The sequence below is a fragment of the Trachinotus anak genome, unplaced genomic scaffold, assembly GCF_046630095.1.
Source record: "Trachinotus anak isolate AG129_WGS33_773 ecotype Australia unplaced genomic scaffold, CSIRO_AGI_Tana_v1 ptg000014l, whole genome shotgun sequence".
Lineage (NCBI taxonomy): Eukaryota > Metazoa > Chordata > Actinopteri > Carangiformes > Carangidae > Trachinotus > Trachinotus anak.
This window is the reverse complement of record NW_027273865.1, coordinates 6,024,903-6,047,526: the sequence shown is the minus strand read 5'-3', so window position 1 is coordinate 6,047,526 and position 22,624 is coordinate 6,024,903. Positions and strand designations below refer to the sequence as shown.

Here is a 22,624-nt window from a genome sequence, read left to right as displayed (position 1 = left end):
TTTGCTTCAGTTCAGCTGCAGTCAGAAGACGGTGGGGTTTACATGAGGATATTTGAAAGAAGACCAGATTGAAAAGAGGAAAGATCAAAGTCAAACAAGTGCATTTATTGGGATTCATTGATTTTTCCTTCAGTTTAATATTCACATGTAATACAAGGATGTGAACTGGGAAAGAAGCGAACATCTCTTCGACTAATAAATCTCATTTTCCACAACCTTTGACCTTTATCGACTCACACCAGTTGTCCACTTGGCTGCGTCCGTCCAGTCGTTACCTCTTACAAGTGACACAAAAGTGAGACAGATCTGACCAGACCCTGTTTCATGCCAGCGTGATCAGTCAAGGCATCCACATTAAATGCTCCCATTGAAATCACTAATTGTGGTAACTCAGCTGTAACAACAAAGGGTCTTTTTTTTTTTTTTTTTTGATGTAAATGTCCAGTGGAGACAGAGGGTGTTTCAGGATTGTCAGGACTGTACGACACCGTGTGTGGACTCAGTCAGTGCAGCTGTATCACAGCACACCAACAGTGATAGCAGACAAGGGTTAGACACCGAGATATCACAGGTGTGTCTACACGCATCACCTATAGTGATTATGATCTATCAGCTCAGTCGTGATACAACACCCAGTTTGCAGAAAACAGTCAGGATTTGAACTATTTGTAGTTCAGCTGTGGACTCTATAAAAACTATACATCTACATAGAAAATGTCAATTTCTTCCTTACAGCCATTTTTTAAAAGGTTTATTTGGAGTTCCCTTGTTCGCTTTTTTTCTTTTTGTTAATGGCACGTATAAGCGTCAAACCAGTATAGTTGTTTTCTCCTCTTGTCAAAGCTGCTCTTGCAGTGATTCAGGACCAAATGAAGGAGGTGGCTGAAGCTTGGAGCAGGTTTGCACATGTCAAACTACAAACTCGCCATGCAGGTATCTGATGTAACCGAAATGGAGATTATGCTAACTCATGCATCACATGGCTGGGCGCTGTCTTGTCACGTCTTCACGACTTTTTGCAACATGTTTTTTCCCCTTTGCTCATCTGAACAAAGTGTTAACTTTGTTTACACAAGTTTAAGTAGAGAACTACATTTTAAGTTTGTCATACTGCAAGAAGCAACTTCCCGACGGATTTCAGGCCTCTTATTTTTTTTGGAAACGGAGAAAATAGCAGAATCTATATTTGGGGAGCACGGAGTAGCAGCCTGGTTGCTTCTATTAATGGAACAGCTCATAAAAGGTTCGTCTGCAGAGTTTCTTCCATATTTTTGGCACTTTTCCTCGCAGGTCTGCACCCCTCTGTGTATCTGATCATTTCCTATGTATATGCAGTGTACTGTACAAAGCAGTTCCTTTATTTTTATACCTCAAGCCAGTGTTCACATCACGACCTTGCATTTCATTTTAAAACTCTTCTATTTATTTTCCTATATAATGGCACAATATGTGTTTTTCATTTACCTTTTCGTGTTATTTCAACATAAAGATACTTATTGAACTCAGCATAAACAAAGCAGAATCAGTCCTCTCTGCAGGTACACAGTGAATGATGCTGCATGTGAAATCAGGATGGGTTGATCCATGTGCGTGTGCATGTGCATGTTTCCCCCCCGTGGGTCCCCTCGCTCTGACCAGAGGCGTAGAAATTAATTCTGGGTTCTCTCAAAGAATATTGCTTCTGGCCCGTCATATGTTTTAAAAAATAAAGCTCTGGGGCTGTGAAGCCGCCACCAGCGACAGCGTTGGCTCAGCCCCTCCAACAGCAAGGTCCATCAGGATTTAGCCGCTGCCACGTCCTTGTTGTGACCTTCTCATAAATCTGCAGACTCCATCGCCGCACACTGCCCTCCGCTCGGCTCTTCCCAGGCAGTGGAGGCCACATATCCTGTCTTTTCTCCCTCTGCTTCTCATTATTCGTCCATTGTTTTGTGACAGTGATATCTACAGTGATAATATCTGCATTTGCTGTCACAGTTTTTTTTTTCCCTAATAATGCTAAACGTGATGATGACGACAGCACAGATTTGAAGGATAGCAGGTATCGTAAGACCCCAGCTGACAAAATAAGTGACACTTACAGACTGAATCTTCTACATGGAATGATACTGAATAACTTTCAATGATTTTTCTTCTCGTGCGAGGAACGTCCTCTGAGCTGAGTTATGTCCTAATCCAATTAGAAGTGATTATGGTGATACACCAGCTCTCCTGTTGCATTTTTACTGTCTGTCCTTGGCTTTTCCAGCTTGGTGTAGATAAAATATGACTGCAGACTGGGTTGACAGACAAAGACTGTGGTTACTTTACATTTGCAGGTGATATGTTGGCGTGTGTTGTGTAGGAGGTCTGTTTTTTTTTTCTATGTGCGTCCCCGTGCAGCAGTCGCTTTTATGGTGGTTTCCCGGACAGGTAGGAAATCAACGCGGCGATGGCACAGATGTACGTTATGATTCCAAACACAATGGAGAGCACTGAGAGCCACAGAGCCTGGCGGGACGCTGCGTTGGCCCCCTGGAAATCCCCCTGAGCCGATGCCTTGTTGGTCTGAGAAATGGAGGAGAGAGGAGAGTGAGATAAGGATTAGAGAGGGGGGGCTGGGTGGGGGAACAGCATTTGTCATCATTTGTCAATGTCCTCCCTGGCCTACACTTTCCTCTTCCACTCATTCCAATCACACGCTAAACCCATATTATCTTCCATCTCTGAATCACACCCGCCGTTCGTGCCTCATTCATCACCTTCTCCTCCTTCCTTCCTCTCTCCCTCTAGTCCTTGTCTTTGTCTCTGACCCCTGTTTTAGGTACCACTCAACAATATTGGAAATCTATCACCTTGGGGCTTCTTGTTATGACTCTAATTAAACCTTAACGAAGGCTATTGATCTGATCAAAAGGCCTTTGCAGCTTGCTGCCAGTTAGTTTTGTAAAAGCGTTAATGGGATCCCCCCCCCCCTCCCACACTGCTGGACTGATGCCTATATAAAGTGTGGGCCTCTGGTGACTAGAGATAGAGGTGTTAGGGGCTTTTTCACACTGCCACTGGTAATAGTGACTGATGACATAGTTTGTGCAGAGAAGTTGTCCCCTGTTCCCTTAGACCTGCTCCACATTTCCACCAACTTTGCTGTACAAGAGATTGATAATTTCATCCGTCAAATTACTGCTCTCACATGTGCTGTAGCTGCAGTATCTCATTTCAGTGTTGCTCCTCTGAATGTATCAGTATCTGTATCTGTAGCTAGTGAAGCCCTCGGCCTCTGTAGAGACTCATTTTGGACAACAAGAGATAAGGGAGACTGGTATATTGGTTGCAGGTGGTAGCTGAGGTATACAGATTTTTAATTGATTCATTTTCCATGTCTTGTTAGACTCTTTGCTACATTAGCACACAGTGAAAAATAAATCCACTGGCATTTGAAATATAAATATTATTAGACAGGGATTATGTAGTATGGATATGGTATACTGTATTTATTGGTATATCTTATTTATTATTATTATTATTATAGTTTTCTATCAACAGTATCTGTCCCACTGTTGTGTTTTTACTTCAGTAATACTTTACATGTGACGATGACTACAGCTCAGGTTTAAAGGACAGCAGGTAACTTCAGACATCGTGTGACATAATAAATAACACGTACAGACTGAAGTTTCTACATGTGCGAGGAACGTCCTGTGAGCTGACATCTATCCAGATCAGGAGGCTGGAGACATCATCTAGAGGTGTCACCACATCAATTATTAAAGAAGAAGAAAAAAATCAGCTGCTCAAACTTGTCTCTGTTTCTTTTTTGCTGTGTTTTATTGTTTTTATGTGGTTTCACAAAGTTCACAGCCTGTCAACCTGAACAACACTAACAAGGGAAGCTTATGCTTTGTTGGAGCTGTTCACGACTGTAGATATTACGCTTGTGATTGGAAGGTTGTGGACATGATTTTTTCGAGTCATGACACTGGTATGGGCATGTTTATTCAATAAAAATCTTAAAAACATATTAAGGAAGCCTCTGTATAAACAATCACTCTGAATTATGGCACAAGAGACAGTGATTCTAAAATAATGTAAATATATAAAACCACACTGCACATCTTTCTTGTTCAATTTGGGTTGTTGAGACTCTAAACTCCAAAGCAATTCCATAATGTCCACACATGCACAGCACTTAACATACCAGACCTGTTGTTAGTGTACACACACTGCAGAGGGTAAGACATCACCCTTGGCTGTGAACTGCACTGCCAGGTTATATCTTGTCAGCTCAGGACTGAGAGTGTTTGTGTGTGTGTGTCTGTGTGTGTGTGTGTGTGTGTGTGTTAACCTTCTGTGAAAGGTAGAAGGCAGCGATGCCCAGGGGCCAGAAGCAGCAGAGCATGGAGAAAAAGGCCAGACCCAGGTAGTCCTGAGGGATCATCAGAGGGAAGTTGCTCTCGCTGTCTGTATCACTGAAGTCATCAATGGACGAGTCCTGGGATTCGAACAGATTGCATTCTGGTTAGAGGGTCTGGTAGTCCAAATTAGAAAGAAACACCTCTGTGTTATCTGTTCATACAGATTCCTCTACTTTTGTTTGTTCAGCTTCTGAGATATTTATCTTTGAGTTTTCTGCCTCCACACCAATGCAATGGAGATCATTGTAAATGAATTTGATTTCATAATTAAAAATGACATTTTAAAAAATTCAGCAGCGACCGTCTCCATAAATGTCTGCATTACTCTGGAAACCACAGTTCCACAGTTAACATTTCTCTGATGCAAAGTAGTTTCTTTCAAAACACTGGTTTTGGAAAGACACTCACAGAATTTTTCATATGTAATTTTCAAATGCTGTGAGCAACTTTCAACTTTGTGGCAGCCAATGGCTCTTGTTTTTTTAGTGGTGTCTAATACAACTGTGTGTTTGTGTTATCTTTATTGATGTGGTGGGAGATGTCCTAAAAACCCAGACAAGTAAAACCAAAACTATCTACATGCCTAGATACAACTAAAAGGATAAGTAAGAAATGTTTTTTGTAACTTGAGTGAAATGTTCCTTTAGACCAAAAGCTTATTCATGCCAAAGTAGGTAAATTACTCAATGTAAAACTTGCAGTAAACATATAAACATAATACACAAAATGTGGTTGTTTTTTTCTCATGTTACGTCCACATTGTCCACAACAACTGGTAAACTTTGCTTGTGCCTGAAAGATAATGTGACTGAATGAGGTTAGTCTGGATGTGCAGTAGCTGTGTTGACCGCAGGTGATTCATGACTCATGCATCTTTTTGAAACAGCTACATATTCAGTCTGACTGACTTTCTCATTCTGACCATGTCATATTATTACTCTGCTTGTTTTATGTTGTAAAATGATGCATTTTCTAAAGATGCCCCTGTAATGAGCAGATGTTTCATACACTGCAGCCTTATATAAAAAAACTTCTCTTCATCTTTCCCTCTTTTTTCTTAAAGGTCCCATATTGTACAAAGTGAGATTTCCATGTCCTTTTTGATTATAAAGCAGGTCTAGGTACTATATTAATACTGTGAAAATATCAAAGCCTCAGTCCACAGAGAAATGCACACAGCCTGAATTCAGACACTGAGCCTTAAAATGAGCCGTCAGGACTTCTGTAACTTTGTGATGTCACAGCAAAGCAGTCACTGTTCTCAGCCACACCACAAGCCCTGCCCCAACCTTGCAGGATTTGGTTTCTCTGAGTGTTTACCTAAAATCTGCTATATTTTTATTCGATCCCTCAGAAAACAGTCAGCCAATCAGAAGAGAGGCTCAGAGCTTACAGCAGAACTTACAAATAAAACACCAGAAAAGTGTAAAATATGGGACCGTTAAGAAGCAAACTTTACTACACACAGAATTTTGAACATTAGTTTTCAAGGTTATTTTCATGTCTGTGTCATTCACTGCACATGCCTGGTCTGAACATCTCTGATGATAGGATTGATCCATCCTGTCTGGAATTACCTTTCATATCACCAATGATTTGCCTGGAGCACTTTTTGTTGACATGAAGCAAATCTGATCTGAAATCTCAAATTGAGCCAAAAGCCAGACTGACACTGTGCTCATATGTAAAGGCACTCAGGATGGGACACTCCTGAGATCATCTCTCCTGCTCTGGCAGCCTAGTGCTGATCAGTGAAAAGTCCTCATGAAGCAATGAGGGAGTTTTGTGGGATTTGTGGGTTTGATTCCTTTAACTGAGCATTTGGAGTGAAACAAAGGAGTATGTTGCGCTGTGCCTCTTTGAGGTCACAGCAAGGTTTTATTCCCACAGGCCTGTGCCTTTGCATCACCGCACTACTGCCAGCATTCAGAATGAGCTTGAAAAAAATGTTATGTTCTGTTCTTTTGTCCTTGTGGAGCAAACTCTCAACCTAAACTGTGCAGCAGTTGATTTTAATGGTGTGTAATACTACTGTTTGTCCACTTGATCGTGTTTTTAATCAAAGTAATAATCGTAAAATGGTTCACAGCGTGGAACTGAAACTTTAATCTATTTTAACCTTGCTTGGAGACTTTTCATAATAATTTAGACGACCAGCAGCTACTTATTTGTGACATTCACAGCGTATACATTCTCATGTTGACTCCCAAAACATCACATGATCGCTGTAAGCGTTTTAAAGCTAATTTACATTTCACTCCAGGGTGAGCTTTGCTCAGTGATCTATGAAATAGAACTGGCATCTTCCTTCGCTACTGTAGTGCCATTACCTGCACCGCAGCAGGAGAGGAGCTTTATGTAATCTGGCTGTTTGACAGTAAGCATTCAGTTGCTGCCTGCCCTGAAATGCACCGCTCATATGTCTATTTTAAGTTCCTCTTTCATTCCCAGAATCTGCGCTGAGAATATGAGATTTTCTCTTCCTTTAAATATAAAACTCCTCAGAGCAACAAAGCAGATGTGGTGGAAATGAGCTGATCAGATGTGATAATTATTTATGTGTATGGATAAAACAATTAGTCAAATAACTGACTAGTCAATCAACAAAAAAAGAATTGCAACAATGCAACTACTTGATTGCAACTGCTTTGATAATCAACAATGGCAACCATCCTCTGATTTAGTTAATCCACTGGTTTTCTCAGTTTTATATCATTGTAAACTACATATCTTTGGGTTTGGACTTCTGCTTGAACATATGAAGACATCCCCTTGGACTCTGGGAAATCACAGTAATCATTCAGCAATCAATCAGTCTTTCTCTTTGTGTATCTGCAGGGAAGAGACGACTCGCACATTACAATTTGTAATTCAACTACACACAATCTGTTGTAAGTACATAAGAAAATAACTTTATATCAGTGGGATGTCTTACGTCAGAGTCAGGAAGCAGGTCATCCTCATCATCCATGCTGTAGGACACACTGTGGAAGTCCTGCGTCTCGGCCAGCAGCTTCCTCTCCAGCGTGGAGCCAGGCCGAATGTCCACAAAGGTGGTCTCCAGGTAGTCTTTGCTGAGCAGGGAGTCTGTGTGGCCCCAGATGGGGGCCGGTGGGTAAAAGGACTCCAGTGTGCGGGGCAAGGAGCAAGGGTCCAGTAGCTGCTGCTGCTGAAGCTCAGGAGGATGTCCACAATAGCTCCTCCATGCTAAGGGAGGGTAGGCCCGGTCCTCCTCACACTTAACCAAGATGCCCTTGAACAGTCCACCTGGGGCCTGTCCAGTCCCGGGCCCCTGCCCCGGCCCTGCTGCCCGGCTGTTATTGGGGTTTTCTCCCAGAAGAGGGTGCTCCAGCTCATCTAGATTCTCCATCCCTCTCTTTTAATACCAACCACACAAGAGGCCACCACATCAACAACCAAATGTAATCTACAAATCGGTCTGCACTGTGTCTCCCTGAAGAGCTTTCGATGGGCTTATGCAAAAGCAGCTGCTTTGCTGGTTTTAGTGTTTCTCTGATAATCCATCTTTAATCCTATTCTTTAATTTTTGTCTTATCATAGGCCTTGATCCAGAGGCCAGCAACACACGCCAGGTTTATAACAGAGTAAAATATTGTTAATGTGCCAGTGACGGCCTGTTGCTGTGTGCTAGGAGATGTGGAGCTGAAGTTGTGCCGGTGGATTCAGGAATCTCTGTTCCTCACATGTCATAAGCTATTTGTTTCAGGGCTTGATGGCTCAGGGTTTGCCCCATGTCTTCCATTTCACATGATTGAATGTGTCAGTGTTCATGAATATGTTAATATCTGCTACTTTCTCTCTCATACAATATGAAAATGTCAATTCTGATGATGGAAGTCCTTGATTAGCCCCAGACAGGCCAATGAAAACAGTGGGCAACGGGATTTCAGTGTGATTGCCCTCAGGAACTCAAGGAAAATGTCTCTTGCAATAAAATATTAAGTCTTGATCTAAGCACAGTGTCACAGTATTAGTTTGAAAGCTTTGGATGTCAATCTTTCCCTTCAACAACTTTGGATGGAAATGAGCAATGACATGTGAGTTGAAAAATGACTATATGAAGAATGGAGAATGATTGTTCGTTCCTTTGCATGAGTCTGAAAAAAGTGCAGTGACACTGCTTTCAAAAACAGGCCGAAGGCAGCAGCCCCTCAGATGACTGGACTGATGTTCAGTGGGGTGTTTTGAAGCTTGAATATGCACAACCTCCGGCAGCAGTCAAGCTAGTGGCGCAATGAACGGATTGGGGCCATATTTGAGGGCAGTTAATCTGTAAAAGCAATGAGGCTCCAGAAATAGAATCCTATGGTGCACATCCGCAGGTCAGCAGGCCTGTCAACATGTTCCTGTTCCTCTGTTGTTGCAGCAGGAAGTGATAATGAAGAAATCAAAGTCGTCTGGTCTTGATTTATGGCTGTGGATTTGCTGCCTGCTGTAGCAGCGCTCCTTTGGGACATGTAATTTTAATGCCCCCTGTCCACCTTAAGAGGGTTTCATTCAGGACAGACGCTATCCAGTTCTCCAATGAGGATGATGAGGTCTGTTAAAAGAAGGAACGAGGTCACACAAATATTTAGACTGAAGTTTAACGCAAACTCTCTGCACACAGAATCCTATGTGTAATTGTGCTTCTAAGGCTCCAGTTGGACTGGAGTAATTTTTCTTCACACACACATACTCACACTACTTGGGCTTATGCCTACCTTGAAAACCTATGCCAGACTCACATCAGACTCAAGACATCAGTGCAGTGTAAGCACTACTGAAGTGTCTCTCCATTCAACCAACCAAATCCAACCTTCATCACAGCGTGACTTTCCTCTGGACCAGCTGTCCTTTCAGCCAGAACAGCTCCCAAGGTGCTGACAAGACAGTGGCTGGATAAATTGTCTTTAAAAGGCTGACTAAGATCAGAAATACAATGGAGAAAATAGTTTTCAAGATGGCTCCATGAACAGAATATAGAAATAAATGGTTGTTTGTTTATTGACTCCATCACTCATCAACACTCAAATTTTGAGTGATAATTACTAAGTTAACAACATACAGCACACAGTGTCAGATTTGCATGATTTGAAAGATGCATATACAGATTACACTTCCTAAGGCGCACTAGAGAAAAGAAAAATTTGCTTGAGTATAAAAAAAGCTGAGTGTTGTGTTTTGATACATGTCTCTTATAGGCAGTTGGGTTGTGTCTTCAGAACTTAGGCAGAAACAGTTCAGAATATGCTGACATTGTGATTTACACTAACATTAACATAATAACACCAACCTTAGCCATAAACAAAATCTTAACCTAAAAATAACTGGTTTATCTTGCAGGATGTAGTTTTTTGAATGCGAGTCCCCACAATGTGACAATGTGCACAGGGTCCCCACAATCTCATTAATACAAGTAAAAACTGCCCTCCAGTGTGTGAAATGATACCTCTGCTGCCCAGGCTGGCTTCACAACAGTGTGTGATGTCAGGGACTTCATGTATGACTAATGAAGACTACTTTTGTTTCAAAACCAAACCTATGTTTTCTTCATCAGCTACTTTGGTTTAACCTAATAACCATTTTCCTTCTCCTGCAGCAACTTGAAGTCCACATACTGGCTGCAAACCAAAAGCAGACTGGGGCTCTAAAATTATATATATTTATATATTGCACAACTGGCTTATTTACATTATGTCAATCAATATACAAGATAATAGGTGGATAGTTAAGCTTTTTTTATTCAGAAAGTCTCACTGAGATCAAGCTCTCTTTTGGTAATAAATTACATATGAACAACATCACAACAAGACAAATCAAAAATATTCACAACCTCCGAGCAGAACTTTTTTCATAGGAATGAGGGTCTCTGACTTCTGTTTGTTTCGTAGCTCATTCCTGCAGTAACGTTTGTAGTATCAGAGTACGAGGTACAAAAGTCTGGTGAATATTAAAATAGTTACCTCTGTACCTGAAGTGTAGCAGCTTCCTGGCACAACTCAGTGTGTTTCAGGGGAAGACTTCTAACTCAGCACTAAATGTACTATATGTCTGATGGATACAAATGCATTCAGCTCGGAGCAGACCAGGATACTGGGCATGGACACACTGTAGCACTGCACATTCTTAGTTACTGCAGTGATGAAAAATGGTCAGAGGATTAATGACACCCAAAATGTAACTCTGTTGCAGTAACCAAGGTACAATTTACAGCTTCTTAAATAGAGAGAATCAAGTTTTACAATGGGGAATGTATTTTGAACATCATTTTATTTTTTTCTACATTCATAATTCATTCTCAGAAACTCTGTCAGTCACCACCAAATGTGTATATCTTGTGTTTAAAATGAAAAATCATGCGCTGATTTGTGAAAGTGAAAAAATATCTTCACACAAGACAATTAGAAAATGCATGTTGTTCTTTCCATTTTGGCCCATCATCCACACTAAGCTACATCAACATTGCATTTTAGTGTGGACAAGAAAAATGGACCCCTTTGTCAATTGACATAAACAGATAGTGAACATGTCTGGGGGGGCTGTTGTGGCAGTAAACTCTCTGTCAGGTCTAACTGTCTCCGTGATCGTTCATTTAAAATGTCAATATAAACAACTGCACGGCACATCTGTTGTCGTTTAGCTGTATTTATGCATTCTGCAACGCCGTCACAATCATAACATGGTGATTCAATCGACATATCAAGCAGTGCAGTAGTGCGGGAAATATTACTCCCCTAATTAACAGGTAGTATTTATGAGCCACAGTCATATTTACTTTCAACTATTTGTTTATTTTACAGGGGCAGTGCTCATTTATCAACAAAGAAGAAAACTGCATATGAGCCATAGTTAGCTTAGAGGTCCCATATTTTACACTTTACCTGTGTTTTATTTGAAGTGTTGATATCCATAAGAAGATATATTTGTTGTTTTAAGAACCAAAAAACCATCACAGTGTAGTTTTACATCTCCTATCTCAGGCTTCTCTCTGGAGCTCTAGTAACAACTCTTCAGTCAGCCAATCAGAAGAGAGACTCTGAACCTCTCTTCTGATTGGCTGACTGTTTTCTGAGTGGGCTTGGGGCATGGCTGAGAGCAGTGACTGCTTTGTGACATCACGGAGTTACAGAAGTCCTGACAGCTCGTTTTAAGGCTCAGTTTCTGAATACAGGCCGTGTGCATTTCTCTGAGGACTGAGGCTTTCACAGGATTAATATGGAGCCTAGACCTGCTTTATAATAGAAAAAGACATGGAAATCTTTACACTTTGCACAATATGGGACCTTTAAAAGAACAACTTGAGTCAATCCACTTGTTATAAAGGAACTCTAATAATGGAATAAAACACTGTATTACTGTTTTATACCTGGTCACAAAAGAGACAAAAAATGATGTGTTTTAGTGTGGATGGAGATTTTTTTTTTAAATAAAAAATGACTCACAGGGGTGCCTCGGTGGCTCACCTGGTAGAGCACATACCATTAAGGCTTAGTCCTACCTGCAGCAGCCCTGGGTTCGAATCCGACCTGCGGCCCTTTTCTGCATGTCATCCCCTCTCTCTCCCTGACTTTCCTGTCACTCTCTCACTGACCTATCCAATAAAGGCATTAAAAAGGCCAAAAAAAAAAAAAAAGACTCTCAGTGTAAACGTATATGTGTTAGCAATTTTGACCTGTTCAGGGTGTTTCTCATGCACGCTGGGAGGTGGTGTTAAATTAAGTTAAACTCACATACGACTGACTTCATATATTCCAAACTGAGAATATATCTAAAATTAGCACATAACTGAGCGGTGGAAAAACACTACTGTGAGCTGACAAGTGAGAAGAGATGAAAACAGTCTCTGTATTGTGTGTTAAGGGGCTTTTTATTCCTGGTAGAATAAGAAAGTGCCATTTCAACAAACTACATAATATCTCATCAGTAGGTATTCATTCTGCATGGCAGAGTGCTTCACAGGCTCGAGATCAATTCAATGACTTGTTGTTGCATGCTTCACTACACAGCACAGCACAAAAAAAAACTGGAATAATTGGGTGTCTTTGGGTTGGAGTGGAGCTGAGGGTTGTATTCTGCTCTGAGCGCTGATACTGCTTCGATGTGCAAACCCCCTCTGCTCCCCTCCTCTTCACCCACTCCTTTATGGAGGGCTAGTACCTCTCATACCGAACAAACTGAGTGATCGTTCAACACACTGACGTCAGCAACAGCTCTGAGCAAACAGCCTCCCCCTCATAACACACACACACACACACACACACACACACACATCTGGACATATGGTGCATACTACACACATGCTCACTCACACACACGCAGATATTTTGTAGCACCAGCCTTCCCTCTCTCTTCTTGTCCCCTCCTAATCGCTGCAGCTTCATTCCAGGAGAGATGCACTCAGCTTTATTACACCCCTCCCCCCTTCACCTCTGCCCATCCACCATAAAAAGACTTCTGTCAGCTGTATTATAAGCCTGCCTCCTTTTCTGATTCTGCAACGCTCATAAAACATCCAGTCAGGTAGAGGGAAGGTTGCAAGGACGCCGCTGCAAATCACCACTGACACTTTTACAAGAGCTCCTCTTCTCTCCCTCCCTATCTCTCTCTCCTTTCTAGTCTGGTGCTCTGTCATGCACATACACAACCACGCATCTACTCAACCCCCCCTACCATTCCTTCTTCCCCTCTTTTTTTTCTGCTTTTGATCTGACTCCTTCTCTTTTTCATAATCCAGCCAGTTCTGTCAGCAAAGCCACTGTACAAAACTTAAAACTTGTCTTACTTGGTACCATTTCGACTTGCTGGATAAAAAAAGCTTGTTCTTACAACATGGAAATGTGCATCCAAAGTGAAATATTGCTTTAAACCCTGTTGCTGCTGACTCTTCTGCTGATGTTCAGCAATTCTGCAGTCTTTTTGGCTCACACTGATTCACACTATCTAACAACACACACACACACACACACACACACACACACATACACACACATGCACAGAGCTGGAGGTAATTGCTGTAATATTTCAGCTGATACAGATCAAGGAAATGCAGAAACACACTTGTAGAAAAGAAAAGGGCAACTGGCTGTAGAATATAGGAGCTGTAAACTCCTGTAGGCTCTAATAAAAAGACATCTTGAAGAACAGCGATGTCAGGCTGATAAGACCAGAGTAGGCTTCGAGACATGCCAAACAAAAAATATGAAAACCCAAGTGGTAGTTAAATAGCCCTATTGATTTCACTTCCAAACCCTTTTCTCTCTCTCTCTCTCTCTCTCTCTCTCTCTCTCTCTCTCTCTCTCTCTCTCTCTCTTCCTTGATCTGTGTGGAGTAACTGACAAGAGCAGGGAGGAAACTGAACAGAAAAGATAAGCAAAAAACAGGCGGCAATGTAGGGAGCATTGCACAGCTCGTGAAGCTCAAACTAACATCATGTTCCTATGGAAACACATTCACCACGGAGTGCAGTGTTCACTGCAGGATAAATGAAGCAGAGGCTAATTTGCCATTTCAGTACTGTTCCTCTGCTTGGCTTGATAATAACTGGATGGGATAATTCCAGCGTAGCCATGCCTTCCAGTGAGGATGTGTTACTGTCACATTAAACTGCACAGGATGGATAATTTCCACAGAATTACTCTATAATAACAAATGAGCGCAGTCATGCCAGGCGCTGGGTTTACTTGAACCCCCCCTGTGCAGAATGTGTGTATGACAGCATGAGCTCATTAATCAGTCCATGGTATGCCCTGCTCTAACCCCAGACACACACACACACACACACACACACAGTCATTTCATTTCCCCCACATAACTGCACATGCACTGACAAACACTCAGTCCTTTGCAGCCTTGCGTCATTTACCTTTCAGTCAGACACGATAAACAAGCCCTCAGAAAATGTCCATGCTCTGCCTCATACATCCTCACATACATGACTACACACATCACGCACAAATACGCACACACACGCACACACTGCCTGCACAGCTGGTTCTTGTGTGCAATGAGGCCTGAGGACTGTGAAGTTACCAATCTGCAATATGTTGCAAATGGGTCCAGCATCTCTGTACAGTGTGTTGTGTGTTGTACTCACTGTGATGTTATGTGCATCTGTGAACGTCATGGGACACACTGTACAGGGACTGGCTATATCTCACAACACTGTTGTTTGTGTCGTGGGTATGTGTGTGTGTGTGTGTGTTCATTTGTCACTTGTGCTTCAGTGCGCTCTACAGCTGCTGCAACTCACTTTGCTATATTCTCTATTCTCTATTCTACATCTAACTGAATGTTACAGTAAAAATATTTGACAAAGATAAGGTTGTTAGATGCTTCTTGTATATGCTTCATACAAGGCACAGACACAGGAGCCATTTGTACACATTTCAAATTACTAACAATTTCTCAACTTACAAACAACAAACCTCCAGTTTCAACGCGTTATCTCAATCCCTTATTGAAATTAGACAAAACACACACAATCTTATAGCTTATCCTTAGAGGGTCGCGGGGGATGTCAGGCTGATAAAGAGCCTGTTTTAGTGGACAAATAATATAGAAATGTGTCCATTATTTTACACCAAATAATTCCAGAAAAGATTAAATTTTATCCCCCCAAATCGTATTTTCATCTTCAGTGAAATTACATCTATACTGTACATTTTTCATAAAAACCCTAATGATAGTGGTGGCTAACACCCGCCTGTTATTGTTTGAATATATCAGTTTAATTTGTGCTTGTTAAAGCCTGTGCAAATGTGAGAACACTGACATGAGCTGCAAAACTGTCAAAATACTTAACAGAGGCTTGACATGTAGGCCTACTGTACAAAGGCTGCACACATGTCATCTAAAATGTGTTTACATCAGCCGTATTGCCGTGTAGTGACCTGTGCATGCCTGTATTTGTTTATCCACGTACGTACATATGTGTGTGTGTGATGGTGTGTATAGTAGTATTAATCTCAATGTAGTGTCAAATATATGTTCACACACACTGAGGGGGTTCTCCTTCAGTCTGGGGACAAAAAAAGCTGGGGACAAGTGAAACCAATATGAATCAATGCAGAGTCCTCGCAAGTAACTAAAACAAGTGTGTGTTAGGGTACGTGTGCAGCTGAATGAGGCAATTAGCCTCTCAGATTTTTACATGAGCGGTGATGTTGTACATGATCTCATCGTCACCATCATCATAGTCGGAGCACAAATTTGTTCTAATTGACAATGACCCATCCACACACACACACACACAAAAACACACGCAGATACACATAAACACACATACACAGTCAGGTTAAGAGTAAGAATGTGTGTATATATATATACATATATATATGTATGTATGTATACATATTTTTTTTCTCCCTGAATAAAAGAAGAAAACATAAAGGAGTGCAGGAGTGTCTGAATACTGCATGAGCGAGCTATGGTTTTATATTACTGCACACCAGGCTTGTCATACAGCAGCTATACAAAGCTATATAGCTATACAAACATAAACAATGGGGCAGAGCTGAGTGTGTTTTTGTAATGGGGGGGGGGTTCTGTCGCTGTTGGGATCCCACTCTAAAGCAGCATATCCTCTATTGTATAGGAATATACACAGAAAAAAAAGCTGTGAGAAATAAATTTTCAGTTTAACACTGAAGACCGAGGAGCTCTCACTCCTGGTGATATCAACCTCCTTTTCACAGTATTACAGTGACGTAAAATCTGTCTCACTTCAGTTAAAATCCAAGAACTGCTCTGACAAATTACTGCTGCCATGAACATTAAACTTGAATATTAATAAGTTATTATGAATGATAAAACCCTTTTACTGGGCAAACAGTAGCCTAATATAGATTATAACTAGGCTGCCTGTACCCATATAGCAGGTCTGTACAGCCTACAGTAGGTAACAGCAATGCTTTAACCTTCATAAAGATTTGCTAATGCTGTTTCACAAAGGGGGGGTGAGGGTGGGTGTGATGGAAAAATAACAGAGAAAATGAGAAAACAGAGCAAGAGAGAGATCTCAATAAAATGTTAATGTCAAAGCAGAGTGAAAAATGATTCAGGGGTTTCTTCTCTCAAAAAACACTTCTCCCAAAGTAACACAGTCGAAGGTATTTTCTCACCTTTAAACTGGACACTCAGGTCCTGTCCTGCTGTCTTGTCCCTGGGATGAGTCCTCCGAGAAGAATCCCAGTTTCACCCATCCGCAGGAACCACAGCCCCCACTCACCGCTATAGCGCGTTGTTTCCGCTTGCTTTCAGCGTGGGCATGAAGCAGAAACTGTGTGTGAGTCTGTGTGTGTCTGTGTGTGTGTGCTATATTTGTGTCTATACATGAACGGATTGTATGTATCCCACTACACGTGTTTGTGAGAGGGAGGGGATGACAGCGTTGAGTTACGGGTTCGGAGCCAAACTTGCCTGCGTCCCCCTGTGGAGCTGCGCCGCCGCGGCCGTGAATGCATGAGGATGCCCCTGCTACACCTGTGCAGCCCGGCAGCGGTGACGTGCCCGCCCGGTCAAAGGCGCTCCTTCCCCCCTGCACAGCGTCTCCCCTCGCATCCTGCCCGGTTCGCTGTGTCCCCGGCCTCTCGTTAATCCTGACTGCTGCTGCCGTGCCTCTTACGCCGGGTCAACTTTCTTCTGCCACTCTCAGCTTTTCTCTGACTTTCCAGATGCGGCTCTCTCCACCTCCTCTCTCTCCTCCTCCACCTCTCTGTCTCTCTCCCTCTTGCCTTTCTTCAGCTCGGCTGCCTCATTACAGCGGGAACACTGGGTCCTAAAGCCTGTTGCCGCTGCTTTTGTGTTTCCAATTGGAATTTCCTCTGAGGTCCTCATAAGGATAGAGAGAAGAACGTCCGAGCAAAGTGAGGATGTTGTGCCTTTTCTTACTTCTTTAAGAGGATTAGAAGGAGTGGGCTTGATTCTGGGTTGGAATTAGGATTGGGGGTAAAACAGGGATGTAGCAGGGAGGTTTAAGGTTAGCCTTTGCAACACAAATGTGTGTGTTTATTGGGATGCCAGTGGGTCCTGGGACTCTGGACGAGCTGCAGGAAGGTGAAACCATATGAGATGAAAATCTCCTTGATGCTGCTGCATGTGGCAAACACAGACGTGGACAAAGGCAGCAAATAAAACACAGAGGCGGGGAAACAAAAGCTGAGGGAGGTGGAGGCGGGGGTGGGGTGGGGGGGTTGCTGTGTTGCGCTGTAGCTTTGTGAGTGTATGTGCTTTTCCACAGTGGAGGTAGTGGGATGCCCCCCAGCAAGGATGACTTCACTTTGTGTCAGGACTTTCATGTCCACTCAATGACCCACTTTGGTTGCACAGGCCAGTCCACGTTAAGCCCTCCAATCAGAAATGACTCTGTTTGAAAAAGCAATTGTCCCTGCTTCAGGTTCATGCTCAGTTTGCCTCTTCCGGGGGTGGCCGTGCAAGATAAAGCTCAGGCATTACTGGACACCAGCAATCAATGAAATCCACAGGGCTTACGCTGAGTATATAATGAGGTGCACACTGCTCTTAGCTAGAATCCCCCCCCCCCCCCCCCCCAGATATGGTTTAACCTTTGGGCTGTTTTTTGTTGTTGTTGTTGTTGTCGTTATGTTCTTTCCAGCTGGTCAGCACAGCTGTAAAGCTGCCTATCTGATGCTCCATTTGTCTTTGGCTGTCAGAGCGACAGCCTCTCAGTCCATCATGATCCAGGGATCAATACACTCTCCTTAGTCTGAGCACATCCTCCCCCATCACTCTATTTTCCACCTCTTTTGTCTTCTTCCTCCTTCCTGTGCTCTCACCCTCCCTCTTTCTCCTGTAGTTCTCCATCTCTTTCTTTCTCTCCCCATCTCCCCCTCTCTCTCTGTTCCATCATCTTTCTCCATCTTCATCTCTCTGTTTTACTTATTAGCCGAAGCATGCACAGTAAAGGACAGTGAAGGAGACAGGAGGACTAATTTGATGGGAGGAGTAGAATGAGGACACTAATGATATTGCATAGGGTGAAACCAATATATGCTCTGGTACTCCTCTTACAGCATAAGCTGTGCTGTGTACCTCAAATATGATGAAGACAACCACACAAACTGGACCACAGCTACACTAAACAGCTTGTAATGCATGCATTCACTTTCATTGTTTTAGTATGTTTCAAGTTCTCAGTGTAAATAATAATTTGGCATGCAAGTGGCAAGATTTGAAAACATTGATTATTGGCATAAAATATCAGATATCAGTGACATCTGATCAAAGGTTCCTGTATCAGCCGTCCATGCACTCACATGCGATTTGTTTATCCATCAGAAAACTTATTACGCGCCCGATCCATTATCACCCATTAGCTATACCGCTTATCCTTATAGGATTGTGGGGGGGGGGCTGGAGCCAATCCCAGCTGGACCAGCTGCCAGTCTATAACAGGGCTGACATAGAGAGACAAATAACCAGTCATACTCACATTCACACGTACGGGCATTTAGAATTGCCAATTAACCTAATGTGCATGTCTTTGGATTGTGGGAGGAACCTGGAGTACCCTGAGGGAACCATCACAGAAACCAGGAGAACATGCAATTTGAATCTTCTGACTGTGAGGCGACAGTGCTAACCACTGCACACGTGCTGCCTATAACTACCTGTCCTTTTTTTTTAAAAAAAAAAAAGAAAATTTCACCAAAAATTTGAACAAAAGAAAGAGTGACAAAAGCAAAACTATCCTTTATATAAATAAATAAATAATAAATGTGTTGAACATTTTAGCAGATCAACACAGCAAAATGCAAGCACATAAAAACAATGCCAAAAAAACAAAAGAGAAAGTGGCAACATCTTCTCCATATTAAGATTTGCCGATCCAATATGTGATTACAGGACTTTTCATAACCACTTGAGCCACAGTTGTAGATTGTTTTTGTAGAAAGATTTTTTCTTCTAGTCTCAAAATAATCTACAGTATTTATTTTTACTTTGTTGCAAAAGCCATAATCACTTTCCAAATATAGTCTCAAGGTGCACAACGTTGCAACAAAGGCTTAGAAAATCGACAGATGAATAATTTGGATGAACCAGTTTTTCATTTCTTTATGTGCACGTTGCTCATTCCACAAATAAAACTGAAGTTCTTGACTTCTTCGCATTGTCACCACCATTCACCCCAACTTTTAATTGGTGACTCTATGTGTGCGTTTATGTGCTGCTTGCCACTGTCTGAGGTTGAGGGTGAGAATAAGACTCTAATCTCCTTACCTGTTAATCATTTCCTGCAAGCCGATTCGAGAATAATGAGCTAACCAGGGATTGAGACAACTTCTAGGTGAAAAGGCCACAACCACCTTACAATGAGTCACGCAGCAGCATATCTACACATACAGCAGGGTCCTCAGCAGAATCAGTGCAATCCGACTTTAACTGCAGCTACAGCATGCTTGATTAGATTAAAAAAGCTGCTGGCAAATAGAGCAAGGTTTGACATTATATGGAAGCTTGTGTTTTTCCTTTCAGAGCGCTGTGGCAGCAACATCTCTACATGAATGGCCACCTCAGCACCCAGCAACCCTGTAGGGGAGGATGAAGGAGGGAGAGGAGAGGGACTGTAGTATTAACAGAAAGCCTGAGGTGGTAAGTAGCTCAATAGGGAAAACACAGCTAATCCAATACTCTCTGAGGAGCAGAAACAAAATCGCTTTGGAGCTCTGAAACATAATTATTGCTAGACAGTGTTCAATCTGTGCAGCTGGCTTATAACACTAGATTTCATTTCTTCAGTTCAGATATTTACAGGAAAAACATGTGCTGAAGTATCCAGGATGCACCTCTCTGAGAGCTGCTGTTGGGGGATATATCGATATTTTAGCAAGATGTAATCTATTATCCTTGTTACAGAGAAAGGCTAACAAGAGATCCTGTTTGTGAGCCAAGCACTTGTGGAAAAATGCAAATGCAGCAGCTCAATTTCCCGTCTGGGCTGCACACAGCTGATGAGGGGTGATTTGCGTGCATGTGTGCACACTGCAGTAGCCTAGGGAGTTTTTACGCTCCACCACAGAGGAGATGCAGCCCCCTGTACTCATCCCTCCCTGAAAGACAATTCATGGAAAAAGTCTGAGCTCATTTCTCTTTCATTTTTTTCCCCAACATTTGAATGTTGTCACTCCACGCTCTGCCTTTGGAGGCCTGAATTATTGATCTTACATAAGGAAAGAAAAGCTAAGTGATACAAGGAAAATCAAAATGGAGAGAGCTCGGCATTGTACACACAAACACACCCACACACATTCACATGTTAAGTATCACCCCCAACCCACACACATGAAGATTTATTTACATAAATACACTCAAACACACACACACACACACACACACACACACACACACACAGTTTGAATACAGATGCATGGTTCAGTGATCATAGATGTCATCATTTACAAGCTCAGTGATGGCTTTGGTTTTCTATGTTTGGAGTGTGTGTCTGCCTGAATTAATGGGGGAGAGAGACATAAGGGAAGACAGACAGAGAGAGAGACAGAGAGAAGAGAGAGGAAGGGTGAGGTTTTCTCAGGAGGAGAGAGATTAATGTACCAGTAAATTGATTATACAGCCAGCAGTGAAGATGCACTGTTGAGTAGGAGGGTTTGGGGACCAACAAGTCAAAACAGCAGCTTGTTGTGATGTAAACACTTCCGGTGGGATCATGGTTTCATCACCATGGTACCTGTGAGACAGCACTCATGGCATCAATAGGATCTAAAGATAAAAGTGTCCATCAAATGATGTTTTCTGGATTACATGAGATAAAAAAAGATGCTGGATTTAAGGTTGTTAAATGGTTGGCAGTAATACAGTTGCAATATGATCATATAAGATTATTAAGATAAAAATCAGGACTAGAGTACCGAATTGAACGGCTTCCAGCTGACAGTGCTAAATAAGTCCCAGTCTATAAACAAGGCCCACTGATTAACACATGATCACACAACTTTTATTTATTTATTTTTTGGAGCATCCATTTTTATATATTTTTATATATATATCCTCCTGTTTCCAGTCTATGTGCTAAGCTAAGCTAGTAGGCTGATGGCTCAAGCTTCATTTTTAGTGCATAGACACAACAGTGGCATCGATCTTCTCAAGACTAAACAAACAAATAACTGTTTCCAAATATTTTGAGTATTTTTCCAATCCAGGACCAATCATTTTCTCCTGCAGGAGACAATGCAAGCCGCCCTGACCTTGACCTTGAAACAGCGTTCGCCAAAGTGATAGGATGGTTTGCTCTGCAGTGTGTTTATCCCCCTCACATGTCAAAGTTCACCGAGGCTGAAGTTGATGTAAAACCTTTGTGTAAATTCACTCCTCAGGATAATCTGTGTGAGGAGAGATGGAGACGGTGTAGCAGAGTCAGTCTTTCTGCCAAGTTGTCCCAGTGGACAACTGCACCTCTGCAACAACACAAATCAAGATTTACACTTGTATAACTATAAATAGGACACCTTAAGCTGCAAATAAAATCAATTATAACTATTAAGGTTTAACAAGCTTTTAATAAAAGCTGTGTCAATGTGTGTGACAGCATCGTTTATTGTGTATAATTTATAATAACATAATCTAAAATAAACATAATTTAGCCATATTGTGGTGAAACAATGACTGTTGGGAGTATGCTGGAGTGGTCTGAGAAGCCTGACTTTTGAAAACTTGAAATTTATTGTAACTGACATTATTCAAGTTGGCCATAGCTGAAACACTTTGCTAAGGACAAAACTACAAACTTTTTACGACCACATTTCAAGGAGTGTTTGATGCCCAAAAGACAGATTTTGGGTCAAATATCACTTTAATAGTTGGGCAACAGAAGACTGAGAGAGTGACAGAAAACGAGACAGAGGAAGAGATATGAAGAGTGTTAAGGAAAGTGACCACCCAAAGAGTAACAGTCCTGTCCATTTTATTGATGGGATGCCGCCCATGGCTCGCCTAACTGTGATTGGTTCAGCAGCTCAATCCTGTTGAAATAGGACTGAGCTTCCAGAGGATTATTCATCTGTCCTCCATCTCTTTGGCATAGTCACAGTCAGTTTCATTCCCCTCTAACATCCATCCTCATGAGGTATGTGAGAGCAGACAACACAACAACCTGGAACAAACCTCGACCAGATGGTGGGTGTAAGATGCTACGTTTAAAAAAAAGTAGGCATATGGGGATAAGGTAAACAGGTAAATTTAAGAAACATTTAATG

At 42.0% G+C, this 22,624-nt stretch overlaps 1 protein-coding gene and 1 long non-coding RNA gene across 3 annotated transcripts; one reads left to right on the top strand and one right to left on the bottom strand.

Moving 5' to 3' along the window:
- Positions 1 to 84: 84 nt before the first annotated feature.
- On the bottom strand, positions 85 to 16,980 carry tmem91 (transmembrane protein 91). Of its 2 annotated transcripts, XM_071496585.1 has the most exons (5): positions 16,811 to 16,980; positions 16,517 to 16,644; positions 7,330 to 8,955; positions 4,325 to 4,471; positions 85 to 2,547 (listed from the first exon to the last, which is right to left on the bottom strand). In XM_071496585.1, exons 3-5 carry the CDS (start codon positions 7,762 to 7,764, stop codon positions 2,392 to 2,394), a joined length of 738 nt encoding a protein of 245 aa, XP_071352686.1. In that variant the 5' UTR covers positions 7,765 to 8,955; positions 16,517 to 16,644; positions 16,811 to 16,980; the 3' UTR covers positions 85 to 2,391. The 2 variants fall into 2 exon arrangements, with proteins under 2 accessions (XP_071352686.1, XP_071352685.1); XM_071496584.1 differs by having other exon boundaries at positions 16,517 to 16,980.
- A 187-nt stretch (positions 16,981 to 17,167) lies between these two features.
- On the top strand, positions 17,168 to 22,025 carry LOC139631917 (uncharacterized). Its single transcript, XR_011693469.1, has 3 exons — positions 17,168 to 17,260; positions 19,890 to 20,006; positions 21,594 to 22,025. It is a non-coding gene; the product is annotated as an uncharacterized lncRNA (long non-coding RNA).
- The last annotated feature ends 599 nt before the right edge of the window (positions 22,026 to 22,624 follow it).

Bases quoted from the DNA above. Each gene is read 5' to 3' on its own strand.
- tmem91 (XM_071496584.1), bottom strand. From the start codon at position 7,764: ATGGAGAATCTAGATGAGCTGGAGCACCCTCTTCTGGGAGAAAACCCC. The intron at 4,472-7,329 runs GTAAGACATCCC...TTCGAATCCCAG, and splicing joins ACCTGCTTCCTGACTCTGAC to GACTCGTCCATTGATGACTT. The intron at 2,548-4,324 runs GTTAACACACAC...TCCATTTCTCAG, and splicing joins CCTTCTACCTTTCACAGAAG to ACCAACAAGGCATCGGCTCA.